Source organism: Seriola lalandi, unplaced genomic scaffold (assembly GCF_002814215.2).
Source record: "Seriola lalandi dorsalis isolate HSWRI2012SDOR001 ecotype SW California unplaced genomic scaffold, Sedor1 jcf7180002054682, whole genome shotgun sequence".
Classification (NCBI taxonomy): Eukaryota; Metazoa; Chordata; class Actinopteri; order Carangiformes; family Carangidae; genus Seriola; species Seriola lalandi.
Genome location: NW_019525235.1, coordinates 77,066 through 95,934, shown reverse-complemented (window position 1 = coordinate 95,934; position 18,869 = coordinate 77,066). Strand labels below are relative to the sequence as shown.

General features: G+C 40.8%; 1 protein-coding gene across 1 annotated transcript; it reads right to left on the bottom strand.

Moving 5' to 3' along the window:
- Positions 1-881: 881 nt before the first annotated feature.
- Positions 882-15,950, bottom strand: LOC111666911 (protogenin B-like). The gene is made up of 19 exons (XM_023422430.2): positions 15,755-15,950; positions 14,806-15,105; positions 11,567-11,711; positions 11,298-11,431; positions 10,902-11,198; positions 10,472-10,631; positions 10,082-10,329; positions 9,272-9,436; positions 8,672-8,977; positions 7,594-7,779; positions 5,438-5,533; positions 5,132-5,318; positions 4,759-4,886; positions 4,471-4,641; positions 3,896-4,078; positions 2,164-2,287; positions 1,920-2,058; positions 1,657-1,764; positions 882-1,564 (listed from the first exon to the last, which is right to left on the bottom strand). Exons 1-19 carry the CDS (start codon positions 15,819-15,821, stop codon positions 1,160-1,162), a joined length of 3,549 nt encoding a protein of 1,182 aa, XP_023278198.1. The 5' UTR covers positions 15,822-15,950; the 3' UTR covers positions 882-1,159.
- Between the last annotated feature and the right edge of the window lie 2,919 nt (positions 15,951-18,869).

Sequence of the window (18,869 nt, the reverse complement as noted above, 5' to 3'; positions counted from 1 at the left end):
ATCATCATCATCTGTCACTAGCAGGACACACTGGATCTTTGGTCTCGTGTGAATATTCATAATACCAAGGATCAACTGAATGAAAAGCCACACCCATCTGAGGAAGCAGACAACTCTTTGGATAATAGCACCGGCATCACCGCTGCGTTTAGCAATGGTCGAGAAGGCAAATGGAACACAAGCCGGGGAGACTTGTGCTAAAGCTTTCACCAGAATAAAGCATCAAGAAAATTTACACTGAGAAAAGCATTCAAACCACCATACTAAGGGAAATTTACATCATTGGCAAGAACAATATTTTGGCAAACACACCCTTAATGTACATCCACTATATTTTTGGTTGCCTTATAATATCTATTGTATTATCAAAAACTCTTTGAGAACAGTTCTTTCTGTCTTTGGATCTCATTATCTATAGTATGCAAAGCCCTTTTGATATTAAGGCCATAATAAAGCTTTGGGTTCAGTGCACTGAAGATGTCAAACAATATAGTATAAAGCTCAAATAGTTTGACAATATCTAATGCACTTGTTCTTTTCACAGCATACATCATTCAAAGACAAACAATGTGAAACTAAAGCTCTTTTAACCGTGAAAATAAAAGAGAGGGAATTTAAAAAATGAGGACCTCTAGATAATAATGCCCCAACAGAGGTAACAAGACATGAGAATGAAATGTTTTCACCTTGTCCCCTGAGTCTGAGATAATACTGCACAATATGTGGTGAAAAGGAGGTAGTAATGAACATACAAGAACAGAACACTGAGGTAGGTAATCAGTCAAAAGGGCTCAACGACACCCTTCACTCCAGTGGAAAGTAATTAAATATAATGAAAATGTATCACAGTACATTTCTGACATTCTTTTTAACATTCATCATGGGTGAGCTTTGGTTTAGGACAGACAACGCCAAACACAGGTAAACAGGTAGAAAGTTGTAAAAAAAAAAAAAAAAAAAGGAAATAAAATGTTATAATAAACATTCATACAAAATCCTGAGGTAGATCCGAAGCAAAAACACATCTCCTCCATCCCAGCAGCTGGCTTCCTGATCCCTTGTGCCTCAGGAAATAACCACGTCGCTCAACTTGGGAAGAAAACAAGGAAGAAGTGTTGTAGCTTCGGCTGCTGCAGAGCAGACAACAGGCCGGGTGATGTCAGGATCCAGCTGCTTGGGACGTGTGCAGGGCAGGATGAGAGCCCTCCGAGGTGTAGCAGAGCCGGGAAGCATCAGGGGCGGAATGATGACTCAACATCTCCTCATTTTCCACTTCAAAAGACTGCTTCATCTCAGCAACAGTGGTACCATCATCTTCCCCAAAAGATTCTGGTCTGGAGCCCTGGCTTGACGAAGGGTTGCTCATCCCTTCGTTGCTTTCTTCGTTGGAGTAGTGTCCAGAGTCTCCCGTCTCTTGGCTGCCCTCACTGGTGTGAGAGCTCTCCGAGTGAAGTGGTCCATAGATGATCTCCCGGGAAGAAGGAGGCAGGGGCGCTGAGCCTAAATTCTCGTCATACATCAGAACAGTTTTGCCAGTCTCATACAAACTGGCTCTCCTCTCCACCTAAGGAGATTAAAAAAATGATGAAATAGAAATTAAGATAAAAAGAAATCTGATTAAAAAGAAATCTGCTTGACCAGAATAATGTCACTTACATCACTTTGTACTGGATTCCTGGTCTCCCTCTTGAAGAGCAGCCACCTCTTGCTTTGATTCTTGTTGCTGACTGGACCGGCACTATTTATGACTATATTAGATCCACCCTAGAACACATGAAATATGTATGTGAAATATTTTTCAATGGTTCTGTGCTCTTTTAAAAAAACATGCACAACATGTGGAACTTAAAATTCTATTTTAGAAACCAGTAGTCATCAGAAGCCCATTTCCTCGTGTACACATGTTTTGTTTTGCTCACCTTGGCATCTAGGAAGTGGCGACTTATCATGGGTATAAGTGCCTCGACATTCTCTGTATGGTGCTCATTGGGCAGAGACATACCAGCGTCTGGACCTTCACCAGCGCCTACTGCCACGACTTTGTGGCTGGAGGATTTTCTATTAGTCATACAAAGATAATGACGTAAACAAATGTCATTGTTTATGTTTCATAACATAATGATGAACCGTTTTTAATTACTTCAAAATGATTATAATCAGTACCTTGGTCGGCCCTTGCTGATGAGGATCAAGGCACACATAACAATACAGGCCAAGGCGATGCTCACACCAACAATGATCCCTGTCATTGACCTCTGGTCTATATGGTACAGACCATCAGAGTACACTGGAAGATAAACAACACAGTGTTTCAGGTGGGACATAATTACACATTAGCTGCACTTATGGGAAAAAATTAAGATACAGTGGAGAGATAACAGAAGTTCATACTCTCACCCTAGAGACTGCTGTTTAGCCAAACTTCACATTTATGTATTCCCAACAGGCCAAAATGTACTAACTACATATGTAAGTATGAGTTAAGACCAGAATCTGATGTCTGTCTATATATAAAATTATTATGCCATAAAAATGTAAATTTGCAATAACTACAAAGCAGAGCTAAAAACCAAACCAAACCACAGTAGCTGCACTCTGACTGTGTAGTTACTGCATCATGGTTTTTCTGTTGCTGCCCAGACTGTAGTTACTGCTCTCTGTGGACTCTTGAAGCCACTGACGTACTTACTGCACGCTGTCACAGAACTCTGTCAACTAGATAAAACTACATTTATTTTATTGATTCCAACAAAACAGAAACCTATGAACTCAAAATAATCAAACTAAAGTTTATTTTCTTGAACAAAGAAGAAAGCTGAAAGAACACATTTAGTTAATAGACACTACACTTTCTCTGCTTGCTCTCTGTGGGAACTGTTGGGTTTCGCTCTATAATATTCTTACCTTACCCTGTAAAGTGCTTTGAGATAATGTATATTATGATTTTGCACTATACAAATAAAACTGAATTACCCAAAAGGAGAGTGCAGGATCCAATTTTGTTTAGGTCTTTCAATTTGTATATTGTAGTTTTGTTGATGCCAATGATAATGTGTAATCAATAATCAGCCTAAAAAGACGAGAGCATTACAACTTCTCTAACTGTTACACATTTTGCCAGACACCCTTCTCAACTTCACTGTTTCTGTAGTTACTGCTCTCTGCCTTCGTAGGGCACTGTTGTTGTTTGCAGTTCATGGTCAGCACTGGACCGTGTGCAGGACTAGAGGCGCGTTAAAAAGTACAATATGCTTTTATCAGAATAAAACAAGGAACTTCTCCATATTACTACCTTAAATATGAAAATACTATAACTAAAATAAAAAAATTTAAATAAACAAAAACTAATAATTAAAAAAAACAAAACAAAACAAGATTTCCAATATAACTTGAAATTTGAGTACAACTAATTCAAAACTCATATTTATAGTCCAAAAATAGAGAATTTTTTTTTTAATTAAAAACAAAAACCTCCATGTTCTATTATGCCAATACTGACCCACTCTTTTGTCATTAATTAACAGGGTTAAGAAGTGTTGCTGAACTACGCCTCCTGGTGGTTTGTTTCCTACCAGAGGGGAGACCTCATTCACTCTTACTACTCATGATAAATCTGCACTAATGTCAGAATCACAGGTTTTTTACATATGTACAACAATAAACAACAGAATGCAATTTTGTCAACACAAGATGCAGAGCAGAGATTACATAGAGATGGACTCAAATTAAGCCTGTGGCCTTAGAAGTTCCATATGGAAAATTCACTCCATTTCAATTAAAGCACTTACACACTTATACCAGAGTTATAGCATTATTTTCATATAATAATAATAAACAAATCAAAGCCATCAAGATGAGACGCCTCATGTATGCTTCAGTGTTTCATGATGCTTACCTGTTGTGTCCGGGGAGCTGTCAGAGTGCCTGGGGTTCTTGCTCCTATGGGTGTTTCCACGCTTCAATGCCAGCTCCACAATGTTAGAGAAAGGCCCATCACCGACCTGATTGGAGGCGGAGATCTTCACCACGTATACGTTCCCCGGCTCCAGCTTCTCCAGCAGGGCCATCGTATGGCTTCCTGTAAATGGCAGCAGAATCAGACAGTGAGAATTAGAACTTGAGGAAACTAATACTGGTGCACTTAATGTTGCGCTGTAGAAAGCATATATCATTTTTATAGCTCCCTATGACAGGTACGCTTGAAGCTGCAGGGTTCAGGTGATACACAACCCACTATAGCCAGTGGTGAGAGAATGTCCCTATGTGGTTGGTGGTACATCTCTTAGGTATTGTAGATGAATAACATTGAGCAAAGTAAGATGTATTAAAGATCTTCCAGAAATCTAAATGTTATTATTGTTTAAAAATTGCCCCAAAACACTCACATACTCATACTATAGGGGATAATAGTGCTTCATTAGTTACCTTATTTATCCTTACTTTATTTACGTGATCAAGTGTACTACTCACCCTCCCTTTGCATTATTTGCCAGTGTCCAGCCAGCCAGGCTTTCTGGGAAGCGTACAGGATGGTATAGTGTGTAACCACCACATTGGACTCTGTGGGTTCCCTCCAGGACACCAGAGCAGTGTCATCCTCAATCAGAGTTACTCGCAGTCCTGCAGGAGCGTGGCTAGGTGCTGTACACAGAGAAGTCACGTTCATAATAAACATGACTTAGAGTCTGCACCACAGAGGAAACAGTGGGGTACACAGAATGCAGCATAATTATATTACAGTAATGTCCCATTTATTACCTGCTGGCAGGGTTCGGTGGTAAACAACAGAACTCCAGGGACTCGACATCTGGTCCACATGGAGACGCACAACAAACTCATAGCGAGTGTTTGAGTCCAGATTCTGAACCATCGTGCTCTGCTTGGTACTGTGAACAAACAGTATTCTTATATTATGAGCATTGGGCAAGGAATAATCCAGAGCTAGTTAGTGTATGAAATGTACAACTGTAAGTGTAAGTAAGCTTAAACTCCAGTATCATCATTAACACCCAATGATAAACCTTATCCACACATCATTTGCAAACATGTAATACCTATGCAACCAAACCAAAAATATGTTTTGTTTCATGCCAGGGGTAAAATGCTAAATTGATTTTGGTTCTCATCTTACGTTTGTATGTAGCGTATGGCAGAGGCGTTGTGGGTGCCCACAGGTGTGCAGCGGACTGTATAGCTAACAGTCTTTCCGGAGGGGAAAGCAGGACGGCTCCAACGCAGGGACACTGCAGATGAATTGTTGGCCAAGACAGTCACATGATCTGGAGATGGAGGGGCTGCTGCCAGTTGGTCTCTAGCCGCTGAATGACGAAAACAAAATGTATATTTTCATCACATTTCTTAATTTGAGAAGCGGTTCTATGTCAATTTCAACTGGAAGTTTAAATTCTGAAAAAGACAAAGAGAGAACTGTACTTACACACACATCCCGGAGTACTAACTGTTTGGTCTGTTTGATAACCATCTCCAGCTTGACCGACAGCTAGAATCTTCACATGATACTTTCTCCTCGGATCTGGAATACAAATAATCAATTTTCAAATACAACTGAAGGTTGTTCAAACTGACATTACAATAACTGCACAAGCCTTTCACATGAATAGCCCAATAGGGGCTAAATAACTTGGCTAATAATGCCAAAGCCTGAAAAATCATCATTAAAATACCAAAAGTGATGGGTAACAAACAGAGCAGCTTCTTTTTGATACAAGGCAAAGTGACACTTTGACAGTTAGCTGCAGGAGGGGAAGTTTGGAGGTCATAACTAGCAATCTCCTATGCATGGACAATACACGGTCTCCTGAGTCACAACCACCTCTCATTTATCATGTGTTGTCATGTGTAAGGAGCATGAAAAAGATACACCAACCCCAAGGCACAGTAAATAAGGTGATATGATCAATAACAAACAAAGGATACTTTGAAATTCTAGATATTACAGAAGATATTACAACTATAAAACCCTGTTAGCACTAGGCTGTGCTTTAAACACAAAACAAACTAACTAACTAACTTTGGAAGAGATGGAAGTGGCAAAATGTGATCTTGTTTGTATTGTGCAATTACAATAATTATGGACACAAAAGACTGTATCAAGGACTGGCTAAAAGGCATCAGAGAGATCAATGAGGTATAGGGGTTAAGGTTTGAGAAAAAACTACCCCAACCCCTAAATCAGGACATTTTAGGGAGTGTTAAGATTTGTTTTATGCCTCCAGTGTGAAAGGTCAGTGCATGGGTATTGACCAGTGAAGGCAGTGTGTCCAAGCCTGTTGTGGGGGCTGGGCCAGGGGCAGTGTTCAGCTGCTGGGATCCTAGGCCCATGGGACTGGGGGGGGGTTGACTGGGGTTACCAGGTCAGGCCAAGATAGAACAGAAGGAATCTGGGCGCAGAACTGTGGGATAGGAGCTGGGCCCCTTTTGTTTCCCCTTTCACATTCTTCCTACTGGCCTTGTGTTATAGCCTTCAACTTGAAAAAAACATGGCTCCAAAACAGAAGTTATATTGAGAACTATGATATTATGGAATATGTAAACCAATGACCGTGGCTTGTGTGATTGTTGATACAGAACCACTACTACTAAAAAGGATTTACATTTTGAGCAAGTAATTACTACAAAAACATTTGCGTTAGAAAATTGTTTCTAACAATCTTTCCGTTTCTATTTCAACTTTTTGGTTGTGAACTGAACTGGAGCCAAACTGTGCTTGAAGGCTCACATCAGACAAAATATATATACACTGTTGCTCATGAAGTTGGAATAAAATATTTTTTACCTCTTTTCATGAAATGATTGTGACAATGTGATTTATTTCATTTCACCTGGGTAATCGGGACACATAATGTAATCATTGCACCTGGTCAAAAGTGATTACTGATGCATTTAAATAGGAATAAACAGAGGATTGTGTGAACTTTATGGGCAACAGAGTGTATATATATATATATATATATATTGTTGATCAGTATGGCCCTGGTTTATTTTGCATATAGATTGCTGTGGGTTATTTACATGGACAGTACAGACGACCAGCGGGGGTGGGGTCCTAAACCAAGACTGCTGTCTCACGGCTAGAGGTCAGTGGCTTGGACCAGCTCTGGCCAATCCCAGGGGTCTTTATTTGTGTGCTCCAGTGTCCAGCTAAAGGGGGGTAGTGACCAGAGTCTTACAGGGTAGGTCTGGCCCTGGATACAACACAATGGCCAGGGGTAATTATGCAAGCTGCAGGATGGGAATTGGTGGTGGGAGGGACATCTGGACCCTGACCTCTAACCCTGGGAGCCAGATCTCACACAATACTGCAGCCGGACTGGAGAGGGCTTCTGGTTAGGAAAGAGGGCTCAGCCAGGACAGAGGGTGAAAATGCAAATGCAGCATCCAACTGCCCACTGAATGAAACTGGGCAGTGCAAAAGACAAGTAATCTGTCGTTCTGTAGTGTCCACACCCCAACACAGGTCTAGAAGGTAGAAATGTGCTGAAAAAGTCAAATATAATCTTATGTTTTTAATTCACTCCATTATCCTGTGACCTCACAACTTGTCAGCTATAACAACAAGAGTACATCACTCACCAAGGCCACTGATGGTGTAGGTAAAGGTTTGAGCCTGCAGTTGGATGTTGGGCTGCTCTGGTTGGCCTTCCTCATGGTAACACAGCCGGTAACCCTGGACAGCCACAGATTCTGGGGAGGTTTGCCAGCGTGCCACAATGGAGGTGCAGTTAAGCGGCTCAAGTTGAAGAATAGGGGCTGAAGGCACTAGCGGAGGGACAGCAGGCATGGGATATTTAGAATATTACTGAAGACTAAACCCTGAACAACAAAAAACAATAGGATACTGGGTGAAGGAAAAGATGGGTAGATGCAACATCACTTCATTAAGCTTCACAATGTTTTTTCGGAAGAGTCAATTCATACTGAGAATTTCAGGTGTTTGTTATAATTTCAGCTGCCATCTGGAAGAAAATCACTTTAAATATGCAGCTAGCTTTGTAGTAACAATAACCAATCTACACACTGTCCTCAAATCAAAAATGTGGAATACTCTGTGATCAACATGTATGCCTAAATATATAACTAAACTTCTGAAAACAAGAATTGGAGCTTTGTTGGACAAACAGCCTCCCCCAACACACCAGGCCATGAAAAGGGGCTATTCTTTCCCCCACATAGACGCCTGAGGCCCTCTCTTTATGACCCATGACTGAGGCCGCTCTAACATCACTGACAGCGAAGGGCAAAGGTTCCTGGGTAACCAACACAAAGACTGTGGGACAATGCTACAAGAGCAAAGTCTAGTCATAAGCCGGCCACTCTGCATGAGCTCTAGTGACCCCCATGGTATTCTAAGAGCAGAAAAACACTGATGTGACAAAAGCAAAAGGACAGCCAGTTACCAGTTTGCCACCACATGATTCTACTACTCTATACAATGTACTTTTTTTTCTTTTTTTCTTATTCTATGGAGGATCCCTGCCATTGACCCAATGAAATAAATTCAAACCTGCAAGAAAATTTTGTAAGAAATTAAGTGAAAAAAAGCTTTATACAACCATGTGATGAGATTGCATTGAAAAAAATCACATATTACTTTGTAACACCAGCTCTCAAAATATCGTGACATTTCCGTCTCAGCCATCTGCAGGTTTACCTTTATTACTGGAGGTCTTAGGTGTACGGTGCGAAGTCCATGCTGAAGGCTCACACCAGCCCACACGGGTGGCTGCAGCCATACGGAGCAGATAGATGGTATCAGGCTGCAGGCCCTCCAGCAGATATTCAGTGCTATTCTGAGGTAGCTCCACAGAGGTGACAGTGTTGTCTGCAGCTGTACGATAGGATAGTCTGTATGCAGACACCCGACCACGGCTCACTTTAGCTGGGAGCAGCTGCCAGTTCACCTGGATATCTGTTGAGCTGTAGCTGGTCAGACTAAGCTCTGGGGTACGCAAAGGCACTGCAAAAAGACAAGCACATCACAGATACGCTTGATACTGATATGGTTATGGATTTCTTCAGAATGCAAACTTGCTGGCAAAAAGCTAGACTGTCATATTTCTATCTATTATTCACACAAATTTCCTGTTAGTGGGTAGAATATACAAGAAAACTGTCTAAACAACAGCACGCCCATCCCCCTTATTTCCACTCAAAACGTGCTCTGAATACACACCACTTGCATGCATGTTAGCTTAACTACCAAAGTGATTTATTGCATGGAATGCTGGGAGGCTCAATGCTCTATGCTTACCATCCTCCAGGGTATGTTGACTGACTTGGTCTGACATACGACTGGCTCCCATTGGCATATAAGCCACGATGTAAAAGCTGTAGTTTCGAGCTGGCTCAAGGTCATCGATGATATAGCTGGTCGTGTCGTTGCCAATAACAACTTGGTATTCTTCGTTGTTTAGCCCTGACATGCAACAGATCAGAAGGTTAGGAAATAGGTTAAGATTATCCAAAGAAGAAGACATTTCTATGAAGGGCTGTCAAGCCTGTACCATGTAAACAGTCCGTGTACTGAAAGTCTTGATGCTTGTAGTTTCTGTATGTCAATCATCCTTTCTATAAACATGTGCAATGCTAGGCACAGCAACATAACTGCTTCCAGGCCTCTTGAAGCAAATTTAATTAAACATCTAAAAACCTGTTTACTACAAAGGCAGACTTGACTTAATAGAGTTATCTAACTGTCAAAAGTTAAATATCTCCTTACATTACAAGTTCGCAAGACTGTGAGGCTTTTAAAAAGCTGCCCTGTCCCTTTAACTGTGAGCAGAATGAGCTGGGGAGTGGACAATGGCTTGACTAAGCCTGTTGTTATTTCAGTGAAGTTGCCATTCTGAGTCCTCCTTGACCTCTGCTCTGTGCAGCATCAACAGATGGCCTTCACCAAGGAAAGTTGATCACATGTGAGAGAGTGAGATTGCTTATTGTCGTTGACTGTCATCTCTCATCTCTTCACACCTTTATCCTTCCTAGTTCACAACAGATTTTTTTTTTTCCCTCAAATGCAAAGCCTCAAACATAACTAACTGGTTCTTCATCTTGGTCTCACCTTCAGCCTTCATGTAATGGATGGAGTAAGCAATGACTTTGTCTGCATTGTAGAGTGGTCTCTCCCAGGCCAGTAAGATAGCAGAGCTTGAGATGGTCTCAGCGTGGATATTTCTCGGTGCACTGGGTCTGTCCTCTGACATGACAACAATAAGGCGAGCCAAGGACAGCACTGAACCCTGTTCACTCTCTGCCAAGCATTGATAGATGGCATCATCCTCAGGGATGATCTGGGTAATCACCAATTTACTGTGAACCAATAAAAAACAATAAAAATCAGTACAAGGAATCAAAGAAAAGTTACTTCAAGACATTTCAATTTAATCATCTTAGGGAAGTTGATGTTATTTATTTATGTTTGATTGAGACCATTACTCCTGCTGTACAATACCTGTTATACATTTTAATCCTTCCATTTAAGTGAACCTCTTCTCCATTCTTTAGCCAGCTGATGTGTGGTGGGGGCACTCCCTCTGCTTGGCACATAAACCTAGCAGTGCCTGCTCTTGGACGGGTCTGACTTTCAGGCCTCTCCACAATGGATGGTGGCTCTGAAACAGAGGCGTAAAACAAAAGTAATGAAAACAAAGTCTATTGCTTATTATTTATTAACAGACAAAGCATTAACTGTTTGACACCTTGCACCTAACAGTTTCTCTACAAGCAGACATTGACTCATTATTATAAAAGTATAAAAGTATAAAAATTTGTTCACATCTGCAAAAGCTTTTGGTTTGCTATGGGAATATGGAATACAAGATTTAGGCAGAAGATGTGGTCTAAGGACCCATGTGCTATAACTACCTAATAGTTTACAGTACCTAGAACTGTGAGGTTAGCTGCAGCAATAGTGTAGTTGCGGGTTCCAGGGGTGGTGGCCCTGCAGAGGTAGACTCCACTGTGCTTGGAACTGACATCAGTAATAACCAGGTTCCCATTGCCCAGCACTTTTGCATTGTACACATCAATGGGTTTACTGTCAGCACGGCTCCAGGAGATGATGGGCCAGGGGTTGCCCGTGGCCACACACTCCAGCACCACAGTTTGATGAAGAGAAACTGTGACGTTCTGAGGTCCAGCAATGATTCTGGGCCTCTGACGTGGTTTAGGACCAGCACCTTCACAAGAAAAGAAAATATTAATTAATTCAGAGTTGTCTAAACAGTGTGATAGTTTTATGTCCAGTATGATGGTTTAATCAGATGTAATCTCTTTACCTTGGTTGACTGTTAGCATGGCTCCTCGACTCTTTAAACGGCTACCGATGTTAGTTGCCACACATCGGTACTGTCCAGCATCTTCCAGTTGTACATTGTGAATCTGAAGGACTCCATTGGGCAAAACGGTAATTCTACAAACACACAAAGGTAACATTAGGCAACATATTTTGGCAACATAAAAACAGGCTCCAAATACCTGACAAAATAAAGTTTATTAAATGGGGATAACTGTATGATGGTGTCTAAAATGACGTGTCCGTGGTTACCTGTCCGTCTGTAGTGGTAATGTGCTTTGGTTGAGCTCCCAGGTGATGGTGGCAGGAGGGCTGGAGGTGACCGCACAGGAGAACCGTGCCACTGACCCCTCAGTCACCGCCATAGGCACAGGATGCAACACAAACTCTGAGATACCTGTGGAAAAAATAAATGAGCAAACAAGGCCGGAAGTATCAGCAGCATCATTTCGACTATAATCTACCTTATTAACATACCAGGCCATTAATGGGTATTTGTTTTAGTAGTGGGCTACTGCATTAGATATTTTACGTGATTATTTACACAAACCTATTTCGCAGTTGTGATAGTTATACACTAAATATAGCATTTTCTTCCCCTTTTGGTAAAACATTATACATTATGCATGCAAAGCCCTGACTTTGATGGATGTTAACTGATTCTATGAAAGGAATTGATTTCTGTAAGACACCATCATCTTGCTTTTGCATAGATGAGCTATCAGGTCTCATACTGACCAGCTGGTCCAATCAATGGATCAATTGAAGAATGACAGTGAATGATGCATTGTTATAGATAAAAACTAATCAATTTAGCTTGGATAAGAAGGACTTCAAGCAACCACTAGGAATAGAAAATACCTACAACAATATTGTAATACAAAAGTAAAGCTATTTCTTGCAGAAGCCATGGATGACCCACTATATAAAGGCTAAATATTCCAAATTAGTCAGTGTCATGTCACACATATTTTACAGCTATGCATATGTAAATGTGTCTACTTAAACCCTGATATGTAGACACCGATTAAGTATAAATATACTTGCTTTACAATAGCTTGAATAGCTCCGCACAGTTTGCTGAGTCACATTCTGTTTATGTGCAGTCAAAAGGTCTTTCAATAATCACCACAAATAAAGCAACCCCCAATCTGCATCAATCTGAAGCACACTATAAGATATGACCAGTGACCTTCATTCATTAAGGCGATAACTCTCTCCCTTCCCCCTCACTCACAGGAAGGAAGTCAATATCATGTTAAAGAAAATCAATACCCTGTACTCCCACTGACACGCCACATTCAAATCCTGAGCTTTGGGGGATTCAAATTAAAGAGCAATCCTTTCATTTAAGACCTAATCTCATCAATATTACACAAATAAACTGGTAACCCTGTTTATGTGAAGTGAATTAGGGGTTTAACCTACACCAGGATGAGATATGATGATCCTTTGTGGTTGGTTTGTAAGGTATTCCTCAGAAATGGCAGTATGTTTTGGTGTAGGGTTAGTACATGACAGCCAAATCCTATGCCAAAATATATTTATTATCTTCCAAGGTCAGTATTGTCAGAAAGTCTGGAATAACCCACCTATTCTGTCTCCAATCAACTTGCCTGACTGGTGAGCATCATGAACAGCCCTAAGCGCCGGGTAAGAAATTTAAAACAATACGTTGTTTACTCTCTTCTGGGAGATGAGAACAGTCCATGCTTTTATCTTGCTGGGATCGGAGACGTAGATGGTGGGTGTGGTCTGCACAGACTGATCCGCTAATTTGGTCACCTCTGTTGTATAGAACGAATCAATGTCTAGGTCAGACAGCACAAAGGTTTCTCTAAAGAGGTCAGAGTTCGCTTCAACCCCCTGTCCATTCAATTTTAGCCCAAACTGGGCAGCAGATCGAAGTCAGTTTATCACTGGTCCACAAAAAAGAATCTTATGTTGTTTATATCGTCTAAAAATGCTATAGTAGTAAAACCTTATAATAAGCAAAGCACATATGTACTAATTTTGCAAATATTGTAAACAATATATGACAGATATCTGACACCCTCTGTAAATCTAAGAGGTGCTGAAACTGGTGATGTAGTCCTACCACTGCAAGGAAAATACTTCCTGAATGTAAACATGTTTTGAAAGGACCAACACTATTTACTGTGGAATATCAGGCCCACTCATTCACATGACAAACTGGCCTTTCTTTTACAAAAGGGCTCTGCTTGACAGGGCAACAGAGGGACTGGTCGAGTGAAAGGGATTGTGGGCTGGGAGAGGGAACAGCAGGACAGCCCAGGCAGAGCAGGCCTGTGACATCACAAAGCCTTTCCCCACTGACCCATGACCCCCAGGACCTCTGGACAGAAGGGGAGCAGAGAGGAGGCCCATCCTCCACTCCCCGCCTACAGCTGACCAAAAACCTTTAACCCTTTCACTGACAAAGGCTGGACACCAGGTCAAACTTGACTTTTGAGGATTTTTATCTGGTCATCTGATAGAAAAACCTTTTCTTGCCCATCAATAGATTGGCAACAGTCACAACAAGACTGTTAGAGAGTTGGTGTGTGAAAAAACTGCTCAGATTTATCTTCCTGTTGGTATTTCTGTATCTATAAATCTCTTCCTGCATGATAGCTGTATCTAGTTCTTCATCAATTTGTTCTGTTGAGTATCAGGACACATTTCCCAAAATGTCACTGTCATTGTCAAAATCAGTATATTTGAGAAGGCCATGCTTGTTTCCATGACACCAGTCATGGGATATCCCTTCTAAGACCTGTGGAAAGTGGCCATGGTAGGCCGGGCCCCGTGAATAGACACAGCTGTCCTGTCCACTGATATGTGGACAAACAAATGCCCTGGAAACCTAGCCTTTTCTTCTGGAGCAGTCAGGGGCACTCCAAACAAAGGCTAAAAGGCAAATGGCCTTTCAGAGATTCCTCTGTGTAGCAGACCATTCAGCAATTACACAGCCACGCTCTGCAGTGACAATGCAACCCCACTACCATGTGAGAGAGAGAAGGCTCATTTTTAACTTTTTTCCAATGTTTCCTGAGCTCTTCCATACATGTTCAAGTGGTATTTTCCCTCAAAACAAGGATGAGATAGTGTACTCAGACTCAGGGATACCTTTTTATGGTGTATTTATGAGCTTTTAGATTGACTCTCCATCTACCTTTAACTGTCTCTTAAAACGTTCCTATAACTGGACTGACAGCTTTAAACTCAAGCACGGTGAAGTCTGAACATGGAAACCCAGACTTTAGAGCTTTTTACTCAGTAAAAAAAAGAGAGAGGGGTGAGGTACATCTGCTTCCCATCTCCAGGTTAATAACCCATGAACTTGCTATTCTTTTGCCTGCATGTTGACACTACAAAGTGGATATCACCAACAAGTCTAACCCACTCCAACTTGGTCCCATCAGTGGAAAACAGGAATAAAGTCCATGCTAACCCCAGAGGATTCGTTTCACTCTGAGCTCCATACTTACTTGCGATAGTCAAATGTGATCTTTGGCTTAGGATAGCTCCATATTTGTTCTGGGAGAGGCACTGGTAGAATCCTTCATCTGAATCCTCCTTGGTATGTTTTATCTTTGGTATGTACAAGGAGCCGTTGGGCAGAAACTGTATGTGCTCACTTTCTGCCAACCGAACCCCATTCTTCAGCCACTTGATTGAGACTGGAGGCTGCCCATGAGCCTGACAGTCCAACACAGCAGGGTCCCTTGGTAGTACAATAACATCACTGGGCTCTGTGATGAAGGACAACTCGCTGAAACATAAAACACCTAGAGGAAAACAACAGGAACATTATTAAAGTGTGTATTATGTTTCTGAGTAATAGAAGACTAAAGACAGCTGCACAACAACAACTACGTAGCCTGTGACACACCATACATATTAACTACTACAGGGGTATTAAGGAAAACTATGTTTCTATTGAAGGAAAAGATTTTGAAAAGACAATAGAGAATAATGTTATTGACAAACATTAATTTCTTAGACACAATGTTATGTCTTTACAAAAATATTAAAGTAATAGCAGCTGCATTAGTTAATATGTAATTTGCTATCCTGATAAAAAGAAAGAAAGGGAGAAGAAAAAACATTTATCTTTCGTAAACAATGAGGTGTTTTAATATTTGCTGCCTGTCATAAACACCGAACATGAAGGTGGTGAGCATCCAAACCGACGTAACGTTACTGACATAATGACAGTGAAGCACTAGACTCACAGAAAGTACGCAGAGTTAAAGTTAAACTACTTGTCTTGTTATCTCCTCTTAGTCAGCGTGGTTCAAAAACAACGTTATCTTTAAACAAAATATGTGTCTGTTTCCGCATCTAACGTTACGTCGACGGTCCGTCCGCCGACACAAATCAGGTCAGCACACTCACTAACAACGATAACATCAATAACAAAAACAAGACACTTACTTGACAAAGGAAGAAACAAAACAAAAAGCAGCCAGTGCTGGTAAACTTTCATCTTAAACTTCGCCATTTATCACGACTGTTGTGTCATTTTTCTTCTCCACCTCGAACCGCCGCTCTCCTGCGTGCGTGCTGTCCGTAGATCCCCAAAACCACGTCTGCCGGCGGCGGAGGACCAGCAGCTCTACCGGGGGGAGCCGGGGACCCCCTCCACCCTCCGGCGCATGCGCTGACAGCACAGGCCAGACGCAAGTGTGTGTGTGTGTGTGTGTGTGTGTGTGTGTGTGTGTGTGTGTGTGTGTGTGTGTCAAAGTGGGGTCCGGGGACCTCAGGGGCCCCCGGGAGGAACCTCTCTCAGAATGCGGAACTGGAAACTTTCCACAGCAGTTTGATTCACTGCCCCTTCAGACTGATGCAGCCTGATTCTTTCCTTTTAGACCCTCACCTGGAGCCGGAACTGGCAGCTCATCAGGTGTACTACAATAACCAAACTTGGTCTCAGTGGCCTAATAATCTTCACATTTTTTTCTTTGACATAATTAACTGTGAACTTTGAAAAGTGCTCACACACAAGAAGTAGCCTCCTGAATTATATCCTTGTATTTAGCCTCCCCTATGTATGTTACACACTTAATGTGTGTCTGTGGTAACTGCTGTATGTGACTGAATTGCCTTATTGTTATTATCGATTAATCTGCTGATTATTTTTGTTAATTGTTTATTGTTAACTGTTAATTGCACATCACAACTCCATAAACATCTTTATTGTAGTCTTGTTATGCTCAGCCAACAGTCCAGCAGCATTTTGTTTACATTCATATATGACAAAGATAAGCAACAAATCCTCTCATTTGAGAAGCTGGAATCAGAGAATATTTGGTGTCGCTTCACTATTTTTGCTTGAAAAATGAAATTAATATAATAATAGAACTTGTTGATTATTTTTCTGTTGAGCACAGGTTTTCTGGTCCAGGACTAACTTGCTTAACTGTACCCAAAAGTTGCCTGTTTTCTTTGACCCACATTTTTCATTTCTTAATTTAGCTGATATTATCATTGTATTTCTCAACATTGTTATTTCACTACTGTCTGTCCTCATCCAAATCCAAGGATAATTTGTAAAGCCAGGCGAGACAAATTTTTGATCTTGGACTATATGAATAGAACTGACTAGATTTGACTTTAGTTGAGAGTTTTCACTTCTTTTAGTTAAATTTTTAACACACTAAATGAAACTGAAGTGCACATAGGCCCTACATGTCAAGCTCGGATAAAGGTCCATAGACGAAATCCCTTCATACAGTGATTTTCAAACTACAAAGTGATAAGTAATCAGCTACTGATTTCCCCTGTCGTAACTTAGCTTAGTGAGATCTTTTCTTTTCTGTTTATCAGCTGTGTTAAGACAACAAAATAAGATGAACATAGTAAATTATCAGTTACCAAGGGCCACTGGTAATAAGGTCACACTGAACAGCATCTGCTCCTTCCACAGAACCTGGTAATTATGAAGAGGTATTGATGGCTGCAAGTCAGCTGCCTAATTAATTCAGATATTGATCCAGCGACCATGCCTTTTGACAATGACCCTCCCGTCTCCCAGCCCTCATTCAGTAGCAATACAATGGGCTCCAGCTGTGAGATCAGCCATGCTGCATCAGCAGAACACACATCCACTGGTGCAGGTAAATGCAGTCATCACATTCAGACCGGGAGAGGTGCCTTCTAAAAGATATTATACAACTCTTATTCTCAACAATATCTATGAATGGTTGTGTAATGATTTTAAGGGATTACTGTCACAAACATGCACCGACCACACTTCAATATCCAATCAAATGAGGAGAGCAAAGTGTAATTATGTATTGATTAGAGCTAACTATTGATTTAATCATCTAAAGCCTCATAGTTATAATTCAACACTAAAAACCGATGGTCAGCTAAACATCATCCCGTAATATGTTTACTCAGTAGTTTAGATTTTGAGATCATTTCATTATTTATACTAAATTTAGGGAGAAGCGTGTGCATCTACGATTATGTATTCAGTTACATTTTCTTCATTAGGAAACACACTTACATTGTAGTTTAACTAGTTCAACTAGTAAGTGTGTTACTGCGTTCAGATAACAGTTATTGACATGCATCAGTTAACAGAAATGAAAAAAAAAAGCAAATATTTCATTTCTGTGGATTAAAAAGAATCGTCATTCTCACAAAAGCTCCAGTGATGATTTTATCTGTGGCAAGGAATCAGAGTTTAACATTGTTTGGTTATTGATATGTTGTATACAAACAGGAAACATGATCATGTATCCCTTGTGAAATCTGTTGACTCACGTTGCCAAATGTTGTGGTGTGGAGGTCGAGGTTACCGCTGTGCTCCACATGGCTAGAGGTTGGGCTGTTTGGCCATGATCAATAGGGTTAAGGTCATTAACATGTTATGAATATCACGAGGCCCTGGGAAAGCCGAGCAGAGGACCAACGAACTGGGCTCTGATTGGCTGGAGCTTGTCTCTAGGAGAGGCCACCCCCCACTGACCTCAGAGGTCATTTGAAGAGCTGATGTCCTCTAACCTTGTGTCAAGAGGGTGATGGAGAGGTTTTCTTGCGTTTGCATAGACTTGAAAGCTGAAATATTAAAAATATTAAAATCTCGTGTTTGAACAAAAGCAAATAAACATCAGTATTAGTATAATGTCTGGAAAGATCAATACCATCCTGTCATAAGCTGGGGGGACAGTCAATCAAAACTGTTCTTGTTTTTCAACATTTGTATTGGAGACAGATCCTAGATTTTTCTCCTAAAATTACCTGGTGGTATTTTAACAGTACTGACAATGATACCTACTACAGAAAGTGTTTAGCTAATAAATCAACCACTTCACCTATTGATGTCTAGTATTTCTATTATTAAACTACAATGAGAACTAAGTCCTGAAGGTCACTTTCTCTCACCTTTTTATTTACTGCAATAAAATCTAAAATCATCAGCACATAGACACACAAGAACATTCTTTAAAAAAGTTTATTGGCTTTTAAAACCACTTTAAAAATCTCACCAGTGAGTACTTTCCATTGAAAAAAGAAACAACGCGTTTGCAATATTAACAAG

Excerpts from the sequence above, each read along its gene's own strand:
- LOC111666911 (XM_023422430.2), bottom strand. The coding sequence starts at position 15,821 with ATGGCGAAGTTTAAGATGAAAGTTTACCAGCACTGGCTGCTTTTTGTT. Across the intron at positions 11,712-14,805 it reads ATCACATTTGACTATCGCAA|GTATCTCAGAGTTTGTGTTG; the intron begins GTAAGTATGGAG and ends TTTTTTCCACAG. Across the intron at positions 1,565-1,656 it reads GGAATCCAGTACAAAGTGAT|GTGGAGAGGAGAGCCAGTTT; the intron begins GTAAGTGACATT and ends TAATCTCCTTAG.